Source organism: Ovis canadensis, chromosome X (genome assembly GCF_042477335.2).
Source record: "Ovis canadensis isolate MfBH-ARS-UI-01 breed Bighorn chromosome X, ARS-UI_OviCan_v2, whole genome shotgun sequence".
Taxonomy (NCBI): Eukaryota; Metazoa; Chordata; class Mammalia; order Artiodactyla; family Bovidae; genus Ovis; species Ovis canadensis.
The window spans coordinates 668,218-682,483 of NC_091727.1; the positions used below are offsets into that span (position 1 = coordinate 668,218).

At 55.0% G+C, this 14,266-nt stretch overlaps 1 protein-coding gene across 18 annotated transcripts in view; it reads left to right on the plus strand.

The window, feature by feature from the left end:
- Positions 1–14,266, plus strand: part of LOC138929690 (granulocyte-macrophage colony-stimulating factor receptor subunit alpha-like) — a 36,673-nt gene that overhangs the window by 13,401 nt on the left and 9,006 nt on the right. For 12 of the 18 annotated variants that reach the window (XR_011446266.1, XR_011446268.1, XR_011446267.1 and 9 more), the window contains 8 exons: positions 3,151–3,249; positions 4,430–4,572; positions 5,940–6,063; positions 7,264–7,390; positions 7,485–7,657; positions 8,059–8,192; positions 10,952–10,981; positions 12,143–12,278. Coding sequence is in view for 15 of the 18 variants with exons in the window: in XM_070291305.1 (XP_070147406.1) it covers positions 3,151–3,249; positions 4,430–4,572; positions 5,940–6,063; positions 7,264–7,390; positions 7,485–7,657; positions 8,059–8,192; positions 10,952–10,981; positions 12,143–12,278 (966 nt within the window). In the remaining 3 variants the exon portion in view is untranslated. Of the gene's footprint in view, positions 1–3,150; positions 3,250–4,429; positions 4,573–4,738; positions 4,910–5,511; positions 6,064–7,263; positions 7,391–7,484; positions 7,658–8,058; positions 8,193–10,951; positions 10,982–12,142; positions 12,279–14,266 lie in introns of those variants that run through there. The other 6 variants (XM_070291315.1, XM_070291313.1, XM_070291314.1 and 3 more) reach the window with 5 other exon arrangements.

A 14,266-nucleotide genomic window follows, 5' to 3' on the forward strand; every position in this document is an offset into this window, starting at 1 on the left:
CTGGGGGGACGGGGTTGAAGGTGAGTGGGCAGGAATCTGAGGCTGGGTGCCTGTCCCCAGGTGTGCTGACGGACAGGTGTCCCTGTCCTTAAGGAGGGAGGGTGTTTGTGGCCCTCCACGCTTGGCATCCGGCCGGGAGGACCTTGTGAAAACGCAGACGGTCTGAGTGAGTCTGAGAATAGAAGGCGGCAGAGGATTAAACGTAGGAGGCCAAGGGAACTCATTAGCAGAGACGCTGGGGGTGTCACGCGGGGTGGGAGCTTCTCGGGTGGCTCAGCGGTTAAAAAAAAAAAAAAAAGTGCCTGCAAGGCAGAAGATGCAGGAAGTGCCGTAGGTTCGATTCCTGGGTCGGAAGATGTCCTGGAGGAGGGCATGGCAACACTGCAGTGTTCTGGCTGGAGAATCCCATGCACGGAGGAGCCGGGCGGGCTGCAGTCCACGGGCTCGCGAGGGTCAGATATGACTGAGTGACTAAGCGGGAGGGGCTGGTCTGGAGCGCGTGCAGGGTCAGCAGAGCGCGACCGCCGTGAACGGGCCTCCGGGACATCACCCGGGGGGACTGGGCGTGCGAGCGCAGCTGGGGTGCGGGGACCTGGGGGGTCTTTGCCAGTGGAGACACCCACGGGAGCCAAGAGGTTCCCCCAGGGTAGACGCCTGTGTCGCCAGAGGGGAGACACGGGCCAAGAATAGGATGCCGTGGAGAACGCGGGCCGGTGGTCTGCGGGGTGGTGGGTCCCACAAGGGGGTCCGAGAGCCTCAGGGGAGGGTGGACGAAGCCCCCTGGGTGGGGACTGAAGGCACTGAGCTGGACGTGCGTCCGAGATGCAAGGTCCTTGCAGCAGAGCGGAGCTGCAGCTGAGTGGAGGCGTGGAAGACGGTGTGTGAGGACCACAGGGAGGAAGGAAAGATGGAAGGAGACCCGAACGATGCAGGGATGCAGGGAAGGGGAGAAAAAGAAGGGAGAGATGGAGGGAAACAGGCAAGGAGGGAAGAAGATCGGAGGGAAAAAAAGAAAAACAGAAAACCCTTGTCATTCATCAACAACAACCCCCAGGAAAGGAACTCCACAACAGACAGAAGCCACCTTCAGACCGAAAGACCCCATAAACCCAAGGACGTGATAGAAAATAGGGCCGTGCCTGGCAAAATAGACACAGAGAGGCAGAAACCTTGGGGAAAAGGTGGAGTTCAAAGGATGGGATTCCCGGGAGCACAAAGACATGAGGAGGGGGTCTGCAAGAACTGAGCTCAAGACAAATGGAGATTTGCGCTGTAGACAAATTGAAAGGCACGTTGCTAGTGGTAGCAGTACCGGAAAGGGATCAGCACGTCCCAAAGCAGTTGGGTCTGATTCCTGGTGGCCCCGTGGACCCGAGCCCTGCCAGGCTCCTCTGTCCGTGGGAGGGATTCTCCAGGCGGGAACGCTGGGGCAGGTTGCTGCGCCCTCCTCCAGGGGCATCTTGCCGGCCCAGGAATCGAAACCTAGTCTCCGGCATTGACAGCCGGGCTCTTCACCACCTGAGCTACCAGCAAAGCACAACCGAGAAACGCTACTGGGGAATCGGTGGGCACGTCCGCGGCTGCTACCCCAAACGCAGCTGCACAATCGGGTGTTTTCCCCAGAGTGTGGCTTTGTGGGGGATAGAGCACGGCACCTTGGTAGTTTTTATTTTTTTTTAAGTTTAATTTTTTGATTTTTATGTTTTTGCCCGAGATGTGTGGCATATGAGATCCTAGTTCCCCAACTAGTGATGGAACCAGAGCCCGCTGCGTGGGAAGCTCGCCGTCTTAACCCCTGGACTACCAGGGAAGTCCCTAAATTTTTTCTTTAATGTTAGTCGAGTTTATTTGCTTAGGGCGAGCGTAGGTTTGCAGAAACACGAGGTTCGGAAAGTGTTGGGAATTCCTGCCTACCCACTTCCTCGTACAGTTACTTCCCCAGTGATGGACACCAAGCGTCAGTGTGGAACGCCTCTTACAATTGATGGAGCAAGTCTGACGCCATATTCTTGACTCAAAGTCACAGTTTGCACCAGGGGTCACTCTTGCTGTTGTCCAAAACTTTGGCCACCAGATGCGAAGAACTGCCTCATTGGAAAAGACCCTGGTGCTGGGAGAGATTGAGGGCAGGAGGAGAAGGGGGAGACAGAGGATGAGATGGCTGGATGGCATCACCGACTTGATGGACATGAGTTTGAGTAAACTCCGGGTGTTGGTGATGGACGGGGAGGCCTGGCGTGCTGCAGTCCATGGGGTCACAAAGAGTCAGACGCGACTGGGCGAGTGAGATGAGCTGAACTTGCGGTTGGATCTTCTGTGGGTTTGGACAAATGTGTGATGGCCTGTATCCATCATTACAGCAGAATATTTCCGCTGCCCTAAAAGTTTCCTGCACCTGTTCATCCCTCCTGTTCTCATAACCCCTGAGAACCAATGATGCTTTCTCTATCTGCATTGTTCTTCACCTGCTCAGTCGAGTCCCACTCTCTGGGACCCCATGGGCTGTAGCCCACCAGACTCTCTGGGACCCCATGGGCTGTAGCCCACCAGACTCTCTGGGACCCCATGGGCTGTAGCCCACCAGACTCTCTGGGACCCCATGGGCTGTAGCCCACCAGACTCTCTGGGACCCCATGGGCTGTAGCCCACCAGACTCTCTGGGACCCCATGGGCTGTAGCCCGCCAGACTCCTCCGTCCATGGGATTCTCCGGGCAGGAATACTGGAGTGGGTGGCCATCCCCTCCTCCAGGGGATCTTCCCCACCCAGGGATCGAACCAGAATCTCACGTCTCCTGTGTTGGCAGGCAGATTCTTTACCACTACGCCACCTGGGAAGCCCTTGCACTTTGAACCCTTTTTTTCAAATTGTCTTTTTAGTTAATTTATTTTTTTTAGCTGCAGCATGTACCATGGGGGATCTTGGGACACCGATCGGGGATCCCCTGCAGTCCCCTGCATTGGGAAGACAGGGTCTTAACCACTCTAATCAAGTGACCCAAGCTGCTGGCCAGGTCAGCGTGCCGATGCTGACCATCACTCTGGAGAGAGTCCTGTATTGTTGGTTTTTTTCTCCCCCCCATCTCCCTGGGGAAACATCACTGGCGTCCACATCAAGAGTCCCACGAAGGCTGGTTTTTCTCTCCCCGCAGACCTGCATCGTCTGGGCAGCCCCACGAGTCTCCTGGCGACGGCTTTCCTCCTCTCTGTGGTGCTCGACTCCGCGTGGCTCCTCACCCAGGAGCAGCAGGGTGAGTACGTGGATGTGCCTGACCTCTTTCTGCTTCCCCCATTCCCCTGACCCCAGCTTCGGGGACACATGCCTGTCAGTGCAGTGCAGTCGCTCAGTCACGTCCGACTCTCTGCGACCCCATGGACTGCAGCACGCCAGGCCTCCCTGTCCATCACCAACTCCTGGAGTTCACTCAGACTCATCTCCATCGAGTCAGTGATGCTATCCAGCCATCTCATCCTCTGTCGTCCCCTTCTCCTCCCGCCTTCAATCTTCCCCAGCACCAGGGTCTTTTCAAATGAGTCAGCTCTTCACATCAGGTGGCCAAAGGATTGGAGTTTCAGCTTCAGCATCAGTCCTTCCAATGAATATTCAGGACTGATTGCCTTTAGGGTGGACTGGTTGGATCTCCTTGCAGTCCAAGGGACTCTCAAGAGTCTTCTCCAGCACCACAGTTCAGAAGCATCCATTCTTCAGCCCTCGGCTCTCTTTAGGGTCCAGCTCTCACATCCATTCACGACCACTGGGAGAACCACAGCCTTGACTGGACGGGCCTTTGTTGGCAAGCCTGTGGCTGTGTCTGGTTTCATGATTGTCCGTCTCTTCAACAGTCTGCTGGCATCATTCCTCCTGTGTGCTCACCCCTTGTGGTGATGTGAACGGTCCCCCTCCCCTCCTGCAGGCACAGCTGCTGGTGCCCGACTCCCTTCCCGTGACGAGATGGGATTAGCTCGCCTCTGCTCCTTCTCGCTCGGCTAGTCTTCATTTATTTTCACAGTAGACGCCTCCACTGGGCCTGCCCTGGTGGCTCAGTGGTAAAGAATCTGCCTGCAGTGAAGGAGACACGGGTTCCATCCCTGGGTCGGGAAGACCCCGCTGAAGGAGGGCATGGCAACCCACTCCCGTGTTCTTGCCTGGAGAATCCCATGGACAGAGGAGCCTGGTGGGCTGCAGTCCGGGGGGTCACAAACACTCAGACGTGGCTTAGTGACTGTACAGCAACAGAGACGTCTCCACTTGGAGAAAGGGGCAGGAAGGAGAGACGGGACAGAGGGTAGGGGACAAAGAGGATTTGGCAGAGGTGGGTGGCAGTGATCCCCAATGCCGATCTTTGCTTGCAAGACCTGAGACGAATTGCTTAAGTGGGCGTGGAGTTGGGAAAAGGGGCGTTTCTTGATTCCTGAGGTCACGTCTTGCAGATCTCCCAGCCGTGAAGCCAGACGCCAGTCTAAATGTGAAGTTTGACCCACAGATGACGAAGCTGACTTGGGACTGCAAGGAAAACACCACCTATGGGGAGTGTGCACTGATTCACAAGGAGAAGGGGCTGATTAAGAAAAAGGTAAGGTGGCTTGGCGATGAGTTTGAGCAAAGTCCGGGAGACGGTGAAGGACAAGGGAGGCCCGGCGTGGCTGCGGTCCCTGGGGTCACAAAGAGTCGGACGTGAGTGAGCCACTGAGCTACAACAACGAGGTCGATTGCACGGGCCCCATTGCTGTCCTTTGTAGACCTCTCCCACTCCAGTACTCTTGCCTAGAAACTCGAATGGACGGAGGAGCCTGGTGTCCACGGGGTCGCAGAGTTGGACACGACTGAGCGACTTCACTTCTCAGCAGGCATGAGAGAGTGACCTGGGGATACGTCAAGGAAGTCACTGTTCGAGCTTCACCTCGTGCCCAGTATGTGTTCAGTAGGCTGACTCCCTGGGGGAGCCACGTTCTTTTTGCTCAGTTGGTCCCCATGCTGCACTTGATCCTGAGAAAGAAATAACATTCGCTCCGCCTGTGGCATGGAATCAAACTAAACAGACCACCTTGGATACAGTCTAAACAGGACACTCCTGAGGGAATGATGCCTGTGAGATAAGGCAGGAAAAGTCAGTCCCGTAGAAGTGGGTGTGGGGACTTCCCTGCTGGTGAAGACTTTGAGTTTCCAGTAGAGGGGGCTGTAGGTTCAGTTCCCGGGTCTGGAAACTAACATTCCCACAGGCTGCACGGTGTTGCCAAAAACACAAGGAGGGGATGTGTGAGGTTCCAAAAAAAAATGTAAAGCGATGAGGGCGCACAGAACAGGCCAACCTGCATCCCTTGGGAGTTTGTGAGAACTAGAGGCTCCCAGACCTCACCCGGGAATCGTGTAACCAGACTGTACGTTTTCACAAGATCCCTGGCGAGCTCCAGGCGGGTTCGGAGGGAGGTTCAATATGTATGCTTTTAGCTGACTCACACTGTTGCAGCAGAAACTAACAGAACATTGTAAAGCAATGTGCTTCTCCCTTCAGTCCCGTCTGACTCTCTGTGACCCCATGGACTGCAGCCCACCAGGCTCCTCTGTCCGTGGGATTCTCCGGGCAAGAATACTGAAGAGGGTTGCCAGGCCCTCCTCCAGAGGATCTTTGCGACCCAGGGATTGAACCTGGGTCTCCTGTATTGCAGGCGGATTCTTTACCCACTGAGCCACCTGGGAAGCCAAAAGCCATTATACTCCAATTAAAAATATATATAAATATTTTTTTTTCTTAAAAAGGTGAGCTGTGAACACTGACTTTCTGAACCTTGCTAGCGGGCCTCTTCTCAAAGAAGGTACCTGGGTGAGACTTCACACAGGGAGGTGGATATCGTGACCAGGGTCAGCGCAGGAGCAAAGACCGAGGAGGACGAGAGGAAAGAGGACAGGTTCTTAACCCGCTGGCTGGTTGCATCTCTCCAGGTCAAACACAGTGATTGCCAGTGCACATTTCCAGACTGCTCTCTGCACGGGGGAGTCACGCTCACCGTTGAAGTGAGTATCAACCAGAGACGGCTTTCAGAGATGCTGGTCTACACTAACCCAGGTAGGGAGAGCACGGGCCGGGGTGACCCTTCTCCTCCCCGCGAGCATTCAGACTCCCTTGTCCCGCCTTTTTCCGTTTGATGGACATATTCTTGACACACAGGGATTGCGTTATGTCTGGGGATTTTTTTGGCTCTGTTTAGTCATTTCGGTGATTTTCTTTTTGGCCGTTCCTTTGCCGCTTGTGGAATCTGACTTCCCTGACCGGGGATGGAACCCAGGCCCACAGCAGTGAAAGTGTGGCGCCCTAACCAGGGGACCGCCAGGGAGCTCCCACATTTGCTGTTTGGATGCGTGCATGCCTTCTGAAGTGCTACCAGCTAAGAAACAGCCAAGGAACAGGAATCCAGTTCTTCGAGCTGTTCACGTGCCTATTCTCCTGCGTGTGTTTTTGCTGCTTGGTTGTTTTTTTTTGTGGTGAGAACCCTTCAGGGATCTTCTCTCTTCCGTTCAGTTCATTCACTTCAGTCGCGTCCGACTCTTTGCGACCCCATGGACTGCAGCACACCAGGCCTCCCTGTCCATCACCAACTCCCGGAGCTTGCTCACACTTGTGTCCATTGACTCAGTGACGCCATCCAGCCATCTCATCCTCTGTCGTCCCCTCCTCCTCCCGCCTTCAATCTTTCCCAGCATCAGGGTCTTTTCCAGTGAGTCAGCTCTTCACATCAGGTGGCCAAAGCATTGGAGTTTCAGCTTCAGCATCAGTCTTTCCAATGAATATTTAGGACGGATCTCCTTTAGGATGGACTGGTTGGATCTCCTTGCAGTCCAAGGGACTCTTAAGAGTCTTCTCCAACACCTCAGTTCAAAAACATCCATTCTTTGGCACTCAGCTTTCTTTATCATCCAGCTCTCACATCCATATGTGACTACTGGGAAAACCACAGCCTTGACTAGACGGACCTTTGTCGCCAAAGTAGTGTCTCTGCCTTTTAATATGCTGTCTAGGTTGGTCATAGCGGTTCTTCCAAGGAGCAAGCGTCTTTTAATTTCATTTCCTTTCTCTTAGGGAATTTCAAGCGGACGATACAGTATTGTCAACTGTATCCGCCAGCATGGGTGTTAGACCCCTGGAACGTCGTCTTATTTTTTTTGGGGAAGAGTCTGAGGAGGACTGGTATTGATTCTTCTTTGAAGCATGAAGCCATCGGGTCCATCCCTCTTTAAATGCCATTGTTTTCTTTCTGTCCCTTCCCAGGTAAGGAGGGCACAGCTGCCGAAAACTTCTCCTGTGTTATCTACGACGCGGATTTCATGAACTGCAGCTGGGCCAAGGGCCGAGCGGCTCCCGACGACGTCCAGTATTTTTTGTACGTGCGATCAAAGTAAGTGTAGACCTCATGTAGACAACCCTGGGAGATGCCTTCAGGAAGGGAAAAACTGCCCTGATGGTTCTCTGAACGTTTGGGGACCTGACAGGAAAAGAATCGAGAGGGAATGTCCTCGTTACCTGAAAGACTCGGGGACCCACGTGGGATGTCACCTCCGAGACCTCTCGGGGTTAACGTCGTACAGTTACTTCCTGGTTAACGGTACCAGCCAAGAAGCAGGAATCCAGTTCTTTGACTCAGTTTTGCTGCTAAAGGAAATAGGTGAGAACAACCACCCGGAATTTAAAACCACTGCTTAGTTAGATGCGATGGAATTTGTGTAGGCATCTGCATGGAAATTCCTGGAAAGGCTGTGATAAATGACCACAGACTGGGAGGCTTAAAACGATGGGAATGGATTGTCCCAGGGCTCTGGAGGCCAGAAATCTTGGTCCCTTGTGCAGCGTCTGAAACAACCCCCGCTCCCACGTCTGTCTGCTAGCTCCTGGTGACAGCCAGCAGCCCTTGGCTTATACATGAATTATCGCAGCTTCTGAACCTGCGCCCTCCTCCCGGTGAACTCGGGAGCTCCCCTTCGTGTCGGGATGGGAGAAAGGGGTCTCCCCTCCGTGGACCAGGGGAGGCGTTCCGCATCAGAGGTGCCGCCGGGGGTCTCGTTACAGAGCAGTACAACCCACCTGACAATATCAGCGTCCAGTGCAATGCGTCCCACTGCCTCATCCAGTGGGAAAAGCCCAGGACGCGACAGGCACGGTCCAACAGGGAGCTCCAGTACCAGCTGGACATCGAGAGATGGGTAAGCGGGCTCGGCGCCGGGCAGGGCAATGAGGCTCAGGGAGCCTGGCAGCCAGCCCCACAGGGCGACCGGAGGAGCTGGGGCACGAGAGGGGGGCGCAGACGGGTGAGCGTCGGGAAGATCCAGGGCCTGGGGGCACGGAACTGCTGGGCGCCGAGGGAATCCAGGGTGTGCGCCAAGGCCCCTGGGCCCGGTGTGGACGGGGTGAGCCATCCGAAACCTGCTTGGCTAGACCCAGTGTAGACAAGGCTCTTTGGCTCCAACCCCACATGGCGACCCATCTTAGATGCGAGCCCTCTAATCCAAGGCCATCAGAACCCAGTGTAGACGGGGTGAGCTGTCAAACCCATCTGCCTAGACCCAGTGTAATCAATGATCCTCAGTTCCAGCATACATGGGAGCCGATTTTAAACAAGAGCCCTGTACTCCAAGTCAGCTGGACCCAGTGTAGACAGGGAGAGACCCTCTACTCACGGCCCCCTGTACCCAGTATAGACACGGACACACCCTCTCCTCACGGCCCCCTGGATGCAGTGTAGACACGAGAGACCCTCTCCTCACGGCTCCCTGGACGCAGTGTAGACACGAGAGACCCTATCCTCACGGCTCCCTGGACCCAGTGTAGACACGAGACGCCCTCTCCTCACGGCCCCCTGGACCCAGTGTAGACACGAGACGCCCTCTCCTCACGGCCCCCTGGACCCAGTGTAGACACGATCACGCCCTCTCCTCACGGCCCCCTGGACCCAGTGTAGACACGGAGACGCCCTCTCCTCACGAACCCCTGGACCCAGTGTAGACACGGAGACGCCCTCTCCTCACGGCCCCCTGGACCCAGTGTAGACAGTGTGGACCCTCTCCTCACGTCCAGCCTGACCCAGTGTAGACACGAGAGGCCATCTCCTCACGAACCCCTGGACCCAGTGTAGACACGAGACGCCCTCTCCTCACGAACCCCTGGACCCAGTGTAGACATGAGACGCCCTCTCCTCACGAACCCCTGGACCCAGTGTGGACACGATCACACCCTCTCCTCACGGCCCCCTGGACCCAGTGTAGACACGAGACGCCCTCTCCTCACGGCCCCCTGGACCCAGTGTAGACACGAGACGCCCTCTCCTCACGGCCCCCTGGACCCAGTGTAGACACGAGACGCCCTCTCCTCACGGCCCCCTGGACCCAGTGTAGACACGGAGACACCCTCTCCTCACGGCCCCCTGGACCCAGTGTAGACACGAGAGGCCGTCTCCTCACAGCCCCCTGGACCCAGTGTAGACACAAGAGGCCGTCTCCTCACAGCCCCCTGGATCCAGTGTAGACACGAGACACCCTCTCCTCACGGCCTCCTGGACCCAGTGTAGACACGAGAGACCCTCTCCTCATGGCCCCCTGGACCCAGTGTAGACACGAGACGCCCTCTCCTCACGAACCCCTGGACCCAGTGTAGACATGGAGATGCCCTCTCCTCACGGCCCCCTGGACCCAGTGTAGACTCGGAGACGCCCTCTCCTCACGAACCCCTGGACCCAGTGTAGACACGAGACGCCCTCTCCTCACGGCCCCCTGGACCCAGTGTAGACATGAGACGCCCTCTCCTCACGGCCCCCTGGACCCAGTGTAGACTCGGAGACGCCCTCTCCTCACGCCCCCCTGGACCCAGTGTAGACTCGGAGACGCCCTCTCCTCACGGCCCCCTGGACCCAGTGTAGACAGTGTGGACCCCTCTCCTCACGTCCAGCCTGACCCAGTGTAGACACGAGACGCCCTCTCCTCACGAACCCCTGGACCCAGTGTAGACACGAGACGCCCTCTCCTCACGAACCCCTGGACCCAGTGTAGACACGAGACGCCCTCTCCTCACGAACCCCTGGACCCAGTGTAGACACGAGACGCCCTCTCCTCACGAACCCCTGGACCCAGTGTAGACATGAGACGCCCTCTCCTCACGAACCCCTGGACCCAGTGTGGACACGATCACACCCTCTCCTCACGGCCCCCTGGACCCAGTGTAGACTCGGAGACGCCCTCTCCTCACGGCCCCCTGGACCCAGTGTAGACACGAGACGCCCTCTCCTCATGGCCCCCTGGACCCAGTGTAGACACGGAGACGCCCTCTCCTCACGGCCCCCTGGACCCAGTGTAGACACGAGACGCCCTCTCCTCACGGCCCCCTGGACCCAGTGTAGACACGGAGACGCCCTCTCCTCACGGCCCCCTGGACCCAGTGTAGACTCGGAGACGCCCTCTCCTCACGGCCCCCTGGACCCAGTGTAGACACGAGACGCCCTCTCCTCACGGCCCCCTGGACCCAGTGTAGACACGGAGACGCCCTCTCCTCACGGCCCCCTGGACCTAGTGTAGACTCGGAGACGCCCTCTCCTCACGGCCCCCTGGACCCAGTGTAGACAGTGTGGACCCAGTGTAGACAGTGTGGACCCTCTCCTCACGTCCAGCCTGACCCAGTGTAGACACTGAGATCCTGTCTTCTCCAAGCCCATGTGGGTTCTTAGTAAGATCCACCTGCAGGTCAGTTTCCTAAGGAGCCCTGCAGCAGCGCCACCCTCTGTCCTGTGGATAGGTTTCCCCCTTCTTGTGATGCCAACTCCCGCTTGGGAAGAATATAAGGGGCTCAACCCTTTGTTGGCCACTCTTGGTTTTGTTTTTTGTTGACTTCCTGGAAAGGCGAGATGGGGTAAGATCTATTAGCAGTTTCAAAATGGAGAAAAGTCAATATTCTGTTTTGCTTTGTTTTTTCCTAGCGTGATACCAGCAGCAGCAGAAGTCAGCTGGTGAGTGACAACGCTGACCCAACATCACCCTTGTAGTTCAATCCTGCGTGGGTGTGGGCATGCCCAAGCGCTTCAGTCGTGGCCGACTCTTTGTGACCCCATGGACTGTAGCCCACCAGGCCTCTCTGTCCCTGGGACTCTCCAGGCAACCATACTGGAGTGGGTTGCCATGCCCTCCTCCAGGGGAATCTTCCTGACCTGAGGATCGAACTTGCATCTGCCTACGTCTCCCGCATTGCAGGTGGATTCTTTACTCACACAGCCTCCAGGGAAGCCCCAGTTTAATCATACAGTAGCCGTCAATGGGCACACACCAACTGACGTTGTTCCAGCGGTGGCCTGGATGGGGATGACATAAAAGTCAGATGATGGGGTTTCCCGAGAGCTGTGGTCTCCGATGTTTTTGGTACCAGGGACCAGCTGTGTAGGAGACAGATTTTGCATGGACAGCGAGGGATGGTTTGGGGTGATTTAAGAAGAAGAAGAAGAAGATGGTTTAAGGATGATTGAAGAGCGTCGTGTTTACTGTGCACTTCGCTTCTGTTATTGCCTGAGCTCTACCTCAGGTCTTGAGGCCTTAGGTCCCAGAGGCTGAGGACCCCTGCCTTTGCACATCATCTGGGCAGTGCTATAGTGGCACCCCTAGGTACCACTGGGGTGGGGCCTCCCCCTTCTATCCGTGCTGGTCCAGGAAATACTCCTTGAAGTATCACAGAGGTGATTGCCTCCCTCAAAACTCCTCTCGAGGTTGGTCATCAGAGTACTTTTTGTTGATTTTTTTCTGAGCTTCACCACCACTGTGACCTTGGTATCGTCCCCTGTCCGATGAGGAACGTGAACTCGGTCCTCTGAACATCCTTCGTGGGGCCGTCATCCGTCTGTGGGTCTGTGGACATCCTCTTCAGCTCGTCAACTGTTGCTGTGTCTGTCCTGAACGATCCCAGAAGCCCCAGCAGTAGCCACTCAGAAAATGCAGGACGATCACCTACTCTATTTATCTAAGCGTCTCTCTGAACTATTCAGGACGCAAATTACAACATTCACGCCCAGGTTGGGAGGCTGTGGGCTTAAATTTACCACTTCAGTTGGGCAACTGAAAACACACACCCCTCACTCTTTCTCAACACAGGTGGCACCTCTAACTTTCTGCTTTCTCCAAAGATTGTAGTATTTGGTGACTCCGGGAACAGATACAACTTTCCGAAGCCGGGATCCAAGGCAAAACATACTGTGAAGATAAGGACGGCGGACGCCCGGAAAGCCCGCTGGGGTGCCTGGAGCCTGCCCGTTGAGTTCGGTAGGTGTCCTGAGACCGTGCCCGGACAGGTCCTGGCATTCTGAGGCCTTCTCTGAGCCGTTCTGGGAAGAGTTCCCGTCCCCGAGCCCCTGGTGACACTGTCCCCCTGGCGTCAGCAACACCTAGTGAGTGAAAGTGAAAGTTACCCAGTCGTGTCCGACTCTCTGTGACCCCGTGGACTGTAGCCCACCAGGCTCCTCTGTCCATGGGATTGCCCAGGCAAGAATCCTGGAGTGTGTTGCCATACCCTCCTCCAGGGGATCTTCCCGACCTAGGGATTGAACCCGGGTCTCCTGCACTGCAGGCAGATTCTTTACTGTCTGAGCCACCAGGCAAAGATTAATTTAAACTATGGGCAAGAAAAAAAAAAGAATGTTGACTTTTCCCAGAATACAGTTCTGAACAGACTCGGCTCACTTCCACATGACTTTTTTTTTTTTTTTTTGGTTTCACCTGCCATCCGCAATATGCACTTTTGACAACTGATGTATCGCTTAAAAGAAAAGATAACTGCTTTGCTTAACAAGTCACATTTGTTCTGTGTATACTGAGAAGTGTTGTAACAGGGAACACATCCATCGGGTTATAATCACTCTGATAGACTGAGAGTTTCTCGTTGTGTTTTGGACTATTCACAGATGAAAAATGTGCCCTGGTTAAGAAAAATAATTTTGGAGAAGGAAATGGCAACCCACTCCAGTATTCTTGCCTGGGAAATCCCATGGACAGAGGAACCTGGCGGGCTGCAGTCCATGGGGTCACAAAGAGTCGGACACAACTGAGCGACTAACACAGAGAAACGAAAATAGCTTATTGTAAAGAGCACTTGCTCTAAATGACACGTGAAATGAAAGCTTAAGGATAGATGGGACGGGACTTCTCTCCTGGTCCAGCAGTTAAGATCTGCCTTCCAACACAGGGGATGTGTGTTCGATCCCGGGTCGGGGAGCTAAGACCTCACATGCCTTCAGGGGAAGAGGCCAAAGCATAACACAGAGGCCATAAGGAATTCCCTGGCTGTCGAGAGGCTAAGAGGCTTCCCTCCCAGTGTTCAATCCCTGGTCATGGAACTCGATCCCTCGTGCCGCAGCTAAGCCCCAGCACAGTCAAATAAGGGAATAAATATTAAAAGAAGAATTAATATTGTAATAAATTCACCAAAAGGGAGTGAATGGAGTTTACAACTGTTTGCCTGGAACTGTTCATCCTCTTCAGCTACTGAGCCTTTCTTCTGTCCATTTTTAAATCAAATGGTCTTTAGGTTGCTATGTTCTAAGAGTGCTTCGGGGGTTTTGAACATGCTCTGGGGCTCATCTCTTGTTCAGTTGCTCAGTCGAGTCAGACTCTTTGCGACGCCATGGACCGCAGCACGCCAGGCCTCCCTGTCCATCACTGTCTCCTGGAGTTTGCTGAAACTCACGTCCATCGCGTTGGTGATGCCATCCCACCATCTCATCCTCTCGACCCCTTCTCCTCCCGCCTTCAATAGCATCAGGATCTTTTCCAGTGAGTCAGCTCTTTGCATCAGGTGGCCAAAGTATTGGAGTTTCAACTTCAGCATCAGTCTTTGCAGTGAACACTCAGGACTGATCTCCTTTAGGATGGACTGGTTGGATCTCCTTGCAGTGCAAGGGACTCGTAAGAGTCTTCTCCAGCCTCACAGTTGGAAAGCATCAATTCTTCGGCACTCTGCCTTCTTTTTGGTCCAGCTCTCACATCCGTACATGACTACTGGAAAAAACGGTAGCTTTGACTAGACGGACCTTTGTCGGCAAAGTACAGTCTACTGTCTCACAGACATTTTCTGTGAAAGCTCCGGGTTAGGGTACTCTCGTAGATTTCCCTTCTTGTGAGGCTTGTCTGGTGGCTCAGACGGTAAAGAATCCGCCTGCAATTCAGGAGACACAGGTTTGGTCCCTGCTTGGGGAAGATCCTCTGAAGGAGGAAATGGCAGCCCACTCCAGTATTCTTGCCTGGAGAATCCCATG